The following is an 8,142-nucleotide window of genomic DNA, read 5'->3' on the forward strand; positions in this document are numbered from 1 at the left end:
GTACAGTATACTGCATTCAATGACCACTACGGAGTACCCGGTTTGTCTGAGATAGGGGTCATTATAAAGCAGACTACAAATGGGGTCAGTGGTGTGCAAATTGGATTTGCCATTTCAATTAGTAGTTTGGACAACGGCACTTCTGTCACGACACAGCACACTTTCAGTTTTTTTAGTTCCTAATTCGATTAGAGGTGCATATGTGATTGTTATTTGGAACATTCTGTGTTTTTGTCTGCAGGACAAACAAAGATGAGTTGGGCCCACAAGCCCCACACAACAACAATCTAGATGAAATAACCGGAGAGAATAAAAGAGTCTTGAGAGCGAGAAAGGGAACAGATGCAAGACTCCAAAACTCCAAAACCCAGTAAACCAGTGTACAGTTACAGAAGAAAAAACCCAACAACAACATTCAGACGTTTGTAAAGGTTTGCTCTCATGAGCTGCACATGACTAGCCTTCTCGTTTGACTGCCTTTCTCTCTTGTGCAACCCCCCCCCCCCCCCCCCCTGCAACCCCCCCCCCCCCCCCCCCCCACCCCCTTCTGTAGTCTGTTCTCCGCCACCCCCCCCCCCCCCCACCCCACCCCCCCCCCCCCTGCTCTGTGCAGCACACAGACTTCCTGTGTGTCCCGGCCTGAATGGTATGCGTATGGAGTGGGTGTCTGGGAGGCCTTTCATCCGGCATGGAAAGAAAAGAAAAGTCAAGAGAGGGGCGGGTGGGGGGGGGGCTGGGGGAGAGAAAAAGAGAGAGAAGAGAGAGTCATCTTTAATCCGTTTGAGTCAGAGCAGTTGTCCAGGGGCAGGCGGGCGGGGGTGAGCGGGGCGCATTAGGGGGGCAAGGGAGGGTCTGGCAGCTAAGCCTGCCATGGGATGTGTGTGTAGCGTCTGGAGGGGAAGAGGGAGGCCTGGCCTGGGTTAGTCTAGCCTGCCTGGGACACACCATGCCTGGCTGCAGGGAGAGGGTTTGCCTTGCCAGTGCTGGACGGTGAGCTAAATGCTATCTGGGCTATCGAATCGGAACGTGTACAATCGATAGGTAGACCCAACGTCCACGTGCATTTTTTCTAGTCCACTCCACCACTCATGTGCAGTGCAGATGAATTTGCCATTGTTGCCATTGTTGCCTGCGTGGAAAATTGGCGCAAGACCACAGGGTTCAGATGATAAGATAAGCTTGAATGAAGCAAACATCTCCAAATGGCACTGCTTTACAGTACAGCATATGTATGGCAGGCTGTAAGAAATAGAATATCTTAATGTTGATATCTACTGAATATTATCTAGAGAGGATCTTAATAGGATAGCTAGGCAATCCTCCATGGAACATTTGAATGATTTCAATGTGCGTCCTACTAACCTAGTCCAAGTGCTGAGACACATTAAGTTTTGGCATAATCAGACGACGAGGGCGTAGCTCGCTGCACGGTGCCAGGAGTGAGACCCTACACACAGTTTAAGGGGGTAGAAATGTGAGTGTGTGTGTGTGGCTCTGAGGAGCGAGGTCATGGAAACTTCTTACAGCTGTGAACATACACAGTTATTCAAGGTAAATGTGCCAAGTCTGTAGAAGTTAGATTCAAGGGAGAAAGGCTGGCAGGACAATCATAAGCGCAGAGGCCCGAGAGTGACACCTACTGGTCAATGACAGCTATTGCAGGAGTATACTTTCAGTTGAAAGGAAGTAAGGCTTTGTGGCAGTACTTATCACCATGAGGGATCATGAGGGATCTTTTGATATAAAGAATACCACTTGAACTGCTTTCTGAGACCAAAGATAACAAGTAAATCTTGGTCCTTTCACTGCGTATTTATTTCAAAACATGATAGAGTATATACATTTGCAAATCATGTTGAGGAAATCAGAACAACAAAAATTGGCTAAAATATACATCAAGTAGTGATAAGCAGCATAATCATACTATTCACCTGCTTAACAGAAACATTCAAAATTCATAGTGTTGTCAAACAAAACTCCATAAATAAGATGTGAATATAGATCTACCGAAAATGTCTCATGAGATGAAATTTATGATAAATGTCTCTCACTGTATACACAATAGTCATTTTCAGGATAAAATCTTATTTTCCAACTATATTCAATAGTTAAGCTTTACTCTAACCAAAAATATAACTGCAGTATGATCATTAGGAAAGATGTCTTTCAACAGTATGTTTCTTCCTACTGTAGTAAGGAAATGCGGATACAAATAAACACCAGCTAAAAAATTATGCAATAATGCAAGTGTTGGATGAAAATCCTCACATCATTTTAGTCAAATCAGCAGTATTTTTTTTCTTTTCTCCAAAGGAATACAGATTGAAAGATAGTAGCTTGTGAGAAGATACACATCACACACCTTCATGAACTCAAATACTAGCACTAGGCTGGACTCTCCATAGGGAGACAAAACAGATCTTTAAATTCAGACCATACTCATTGGAACACTCATACTCGCACTCGCACTCGCGCAAACACACACACACACACACACACACACTCGCACTCGCGCAAACACACACACACACACACACACACACACACACACACACACACACAAACAGCTCCACTGTTACTGCATTTCTCCGATCAGACTTCAGCATGCTGGGGTTATCTGTATATGGTCAAATCAGATCTGTGTGTCATTGTCAAATAGCTTCAATTCCTGATATTGTGTTTGATGGGTTTAAATGCTATAACAATGTGGGGAAGACTGCAGCGTGAGCAGTTTCACCCACACTACATGGAGGACAGCTTACTATTGTTACGTTTGTAAAAAACAAACATAAAGACAACAAATCATGGGTCACTTTCATTGAACCAGACTAATGACTGTTGTCATCAGAATAGCATTCCTTGATTATGTTAGCAATTGTAAATGTGTGATTGTGTGTGTGTGTGTGTGTGTGTGTGTATGTATGTGCGTGTACGTGTGCGTGTGTGTGCGTGTGAGTGTGTGTGTGTGTGTGTGTGTGTGTGTGTGTGTGTGCTCATGTGCACCTGCATATGAAAGGGTGCAAAAGGTTGAACAATATTTGTGTTTGCATGTCAGACATTTATTAATTTTCTTTGATATGACGCATGGTATGACATCAGGTTTAACTGTTATATGAATCTGTCTCATCTAGCTCTTAGATTAGCGCTACGATCAACACTTCCAAAGCGTAGAGGTTTGGGGTACGGTAATCATTATCTTCCTGTTATCCTGTTAGTAGGGGTTAGTAGTCTGACTTGACCTACAGTCGGCCTATCCCCGTAGAGTTCAAGGGTTAACAGCACACATAAATACATGAATCACTTCTTTTTAATTTTCTGACCAATACATTTAGGTAAAAACAGGTAAACATCCACCTGATATGAAAGTGCCATTCTGTGTGTGTGCACGTGAGTGTGTGTGTGTGTGTGAGAGAGTGAGTGAATGTGTGAATGTGTGAGTGTGTGTGTGTGTGTGTGTGTGTTGTGGTTACCCTTGTGTTAATGTGTTAGCCAGGGAACAGTTTCTGACACCCCTCATACATTCTCCTTCTGTGTAATCTTCCGTAATCTGCAGGTGTGTAGTTATCTCTTTAACCCCTCGAGTGCCATCCAGTAAAAGAGACCATGGTCATGGTGTGACCCCCCCCCAACTTTCCCTTCCGTTTCCCACGGCGACACTAGGACAGGACAACACCTTGACTGGGTGTAGCCCAAATACAGGAAAAGAAAGAAAAGGAGAGAGAGAGAGAGAGAGAGAGAGAGAGAGATAGAAAATAAACGACAACATCACCACATCACAGTTAGCATTCTGGCTGCCCAAGGAGGGGGAGGGTGGGTGGATGGGTGGGGTGGGTGGGGGGGCTATAGGGAGGCAGGGCCCAGTCCAGGGGAGGATAAATGTCTCTCCTTTTTTTTTTACGTGCAGCCACTCTGAAACACATAGCCTTCCAGAACCATCCGTCCTCCCTTACCATACCACACCGCCACCGCCGCAGGCCAGAGGCTAGGCTACGGATGAGGAAGTTAACACGGGACACATTCCATTATCCTCTTCCCCCTGTCTTGACAATCAGGCGCAGGGAGCTGCACAGGAGGAGAAGGGTTTCACCCCCCCCCCCCCGCCTCAACGAACAGATGTTGACTCCCTGGTCGGCGGCGACACATACGGTAGCGCGTACGGCTTTGAGCCTCTTCTCTGTGCCCCCCCCTCAACCTGTCCTTGTTCCGGGTTTGTTTGATAAAGAGGTTTGACCACAGTAACCTCTTTTTTTCCATCCATTCAGTCCTCTGTTCCCTTCAGTCCCCCACCCCCACCTCCCCCCTTCTCACCCCCCTCCCCCCTTGGTTAAGGTCGATTAGCTCCCCTGATCATTCTACAGTTCAACCGGTTCCCTCTATGTGTGTGTGTGTGGGGGGGGGGGGGGGGGGGGCGGGTGGGGAGTGGTCCTCTGTGTTTTAATGTCCCCCCTCTTCCTGTTAAGTGAACTCAGCGGTGTCCAGCTCCTCCGTGCTGTTGCGGCCCTGGGCGCCGGCGGCGGTTCTGGACGAGTGGACCTTGCCGATCTCCTCCAGGGCGCTGGCCAGAGAGTCCAGGTCGCCGCTGTCCTGGTGCTGGGCCTCCCACAGGCTCAGGATCACCGCCGACGGGCTCTCCTGCCGCGCAAAGTAACACAGGTTCCTACCAGGGGAGAGAGGGAGGGAGAGAGGGAGAGAGAGAGAGGGAGGGAGAGAGAGAGAGAGTGGGAGGGAGAGAGGAAGAGAGGGAGAGAGAGAGGGAGGGAGAGAGAGAGGGAGAGAGGGAGGGAGAGAGGGAGAGAGAGAGAGGGAGGGAGAGAGGGAGAGAGAGAGAGGGAGAGAGAGAGGGAGGGAGAGAGGAAGAGAGGGAGAGAGAGAGGGAGGGAGAGAGAGAGAGACAGAGGGAGGGAGAGAGAGAGAGGGGGGCGAGAGAGGAAGAGAGGGAGAGAGAGAAAGAGAGAGAGACAGAGACAGATAGAGACAAAGAGAAAGAGAGAAAGAGAAAGAGAAAGAGAAAGAGAGACAGAGAGAGAGAGAATAATACTGTTAACACATAACCCTGGTTCCCCAGCAGTGATAATTCACAGTACATACTGTCAAGAGAGAAAGGACAGACAATTAATACAGCGTGGTGTACAGTGCAAGCAAAAAAAACAACACAGGTTCTGTGCGGCAAGAGAAATGGGACACACTCCAACACACAGTATAGTGGCATAGTAAAGTTAATTGGATAATAATTCCCATGGAGTAATGAATCCTCTCTCCATCCACTGCGGTGGCTCCTCATATCCACCAGATGGCACTGTTTAATCGCAGTGGACTCTCTCTCTTTCTCTTTATGAGGCCCCCCCTCTTCCCTCCCTCCCTCTCTCTCCCCCCCTCTCAGGCATGCTGATGCTCCCACACACCCAGAGAAATAATTGCGAAAATCAGCTTAACAAGGTAGAGACATTCTCATTACAAGCGGCTGGCGGCTTCGACTGAGTAGAAAATACTCAGAAATCCTTCTCCATCCCCGAAACCCCTCAATGTTTGTTTTCCGGCCCGGTTGCTGGGAAAACGATTAGATGCACATGGAAATTCCTTGTCACACAGCTTACAGTGTATGACAGTTTTTTTCTCTGTCAACTTTTTTTCTCTCCCAGCTTTTCACACCAGGAAGAAGATGAGAGAGAGAGGAGGACTCTCTTTAAACGTTCCCGTTAACGAGCGAATGATCGACAAGGTCGGCTCAGCGGAACGGAGACGCGAGAGACGCATCTGAAAGCAGTTGATTATTGACCGTTTCGTCTTTTGCACAGGGAATAGAGCTCACCCATTATCGAATGACTAAAACCCCAAACATCCTAAGCAAATAACACCTTGGCAGCAAGCCCAGGAAGTCTGTGGGGGGGGGGGGGAGGAAGGTTGGAGGGAGGGAGGGTGGAGGACGAGGGACATGCAGAGATCTCATTAATGAGGACAGTGTTTTTTAAAGGGGTAATCTTGGCACATCCTTTTTGGGACTGTTAAACGAATGACATGTTGCCCTGGATTCCTGAACAATAGAACTTATAAAATGCCTGTCTCTCTATCGTCAGAAACCAAAATATAAGCTTGCTTCTTTTACTAGATTGGTTGCATAAACAAACACTGTATTGTTTCAAACGTGGTTCTAACCATGATCTTAATCTCACGGATGGTCAGTCCTTGCATCCGTCACCCTCTATGAAATGTCTAGGAAATGGAAAGCGGGTTGCATTTCTCCAGCTACATCCCTCAGCTGGAATAAGAAGCAGGGATACCAGTTAGTTGCTGTTTGAATTCCACATTCCACCTTTAATATGCGCTTACCGGCTCTTTCACTGCTAGAGGCTGAGCAGCCAGTGGCCTGAGACATTCCTTCTGTTTTATGTGAAAGCACAATCTCCTGCAGCTAGTGTGTGTGTGTGTGTGTGTGTGTGTGTGTGTGTGTGTTTTGTGTGTGTGTGTGTGTGTGAGAGAGAGAGAGAGAGTCTGTTTCTATGTGTGCATGCACTTGTATGTGTGTGTGTGTGTGTGTGTCTCTCTGTGTGTGTGTGTGTGTGTGTGTGTGTGTGTGTGTGTGTGTGTGTGTGCGTGTGTGTGTGTGTGAGTGTGTGTGTGTGTGTGTGTGTATGTGTGTAGATCTATAATGAGATCAGCAGTGTGTAGCGGAGGCCTGTGCCCTGGTAGAGCTGGTTGGTAATAGGAGATAAGGACAGGCACCGTAGCGAAGGTGCAGATTAAAAGGCAAAACCTGTATGCAAATGCTGCGGGGCGCACAGCTTTTAGGGAAACGGGGGAGACAGCAGGGATGACGCATGCAGCGTTTGTCATTTTTGTTTTCCTGTCATTTCAAAGTGTGTAATTTGTCATCGGATTGACAGTGCTTGACAATTGATTTAGACATGCAGTGCCAGCATTAGCTCATTATACAAAGCAAAATCCATCAGACTCTTTCTATTAACCAGATGTTACTCCTGATCGGCTGACAGGTTTTAAAAGTAGGGTAGCAACAATTACATGGCCATAGCGATCATTATGACTTAGATTTAATACACACGTTATCAAGCAGAACACAGGTATGTATCCCAGGTGTATACAGCTGTGTGGAGAGAGCGGGGGATACTGTATGGGGGTGGCTGTGGCGCAGGAGGTAGAGCCACCCGTGTCGAAGGACCGCAAGGTTGGCAGATCAGCGGTTCCAACCCCGGCTGTCCACGTGTCGAGGTGTCCTTGGGCAAGACACTGAAGCGCAAATTGCTCCCGATGAGCGGGCCCGGCGCCTTGCCTGGTTGCCGCGGCCGTTGGCGTGTGAATGTGTGTGTGAACGGGTGAATGAGTTGGCCGTTGTAAAGCGCTTTGGAACGAGGCGCTATATACTAAGTGCGGTCCGTTCGTATGAGATGCAAGCCGGCGTCCTCGTGAGGTTGGGGGTGAGGCTGGTACCTGTAGACGCCGGCGGCCTCACCTGTCTACGTGGAGCTTCTGAGCCAGGAGCTGCCAGTCCTTCCCGTTGGCGTTGGCCGTGTCGAAGGTGGCGCAGATCCGCTGGCGGATAGACAGAGGGATCTTAAAGGCCCGGGGCCCCGTCTGGGAGGTGACGGTGCAGTCCGACTGAGTGAAGAAAGGGACCACTTCTTTTTCACTCTAGGGGAGGAGAACGTGACAGGAGAGACAGAGAGGGGTGTCAAGGGGGATTATAAAAAAAACGGACGAAAAAACAGATCTTACGGAGTCTCAATGTGAAGACCAAGCTAATGGTATTTGTCATAATAGCAGTAGGCCTGTGTATCTCTGTAGTAGGGTGTGTATCTCTGTAGTAGGGCTGTGTATCTCTGTAGTAGGGTGTGTATGTCTGTAGTAGGGTGTGTATCTCTGTAGTAGGGTGTGTATCTCTGTAGTAGGGTGTGTAGTAGGGTGTGTATCTCTGTAGTAGGGTGTGTAGTAGGGTGTGTATCTCTGTATTAGGGTGTGTATGTCTGTAGTAGGGTGTGTATCTCTGTAGTAGGGTGTGTATGTCTGTAGTAGGGTGTGTATCTCTGTAGTAGGGTGTGTAGTAGGGTGTTTATCTCTGTAGTAGGGTGTTTATCTCTGTAGTAGGGTGTGTATCTCTGTAGTAGGCTGTGTATCTCTGTAGTAGGGTGT

At 48.0% G+C, this 8,142-nt stretch overlaps 1 protein-coding gene across 1 annotated transcript in view; it reads right to left on the reverse strand.

The window, feature by feature from the left end:
* Positions 1-4,455: 4,455 nt before the first annotated feature.
* Positions 4,456-8,142, reverse strand: part of unc5da (unc-5 netrin receptor Da) — a gene marked incomplete at both ends in the record, with an annotated part of 163,537 nt that continues 159,850 nt past the window's right edge. The window contains 2 exons of the mRNA XM_080529400.1: positions 4,456-4,657; positions 7,466-7,644. Coding sequence (XP_080385526.1) covers positions 4,456-4,657; positions 7,466-7,644 — 381 coding nt within the window. The remainder of the gene's footprint in view (positions 4,658-7,465; positions 7,645-8,142) is intronic.

This window comes from Nansenia antarctica (genome assembly GCF_963989245.1).
Source record: "Nansenia antarctica genome assembly, chromosome: 4".
Classification (NCBI taxonomy): domain Eukaryota; kingdom Metazoa; phylum Chordata; class Actinopteri; order Argentiniformes; family Microstomatidae; genus Nansenia; species Nansenia antarctica.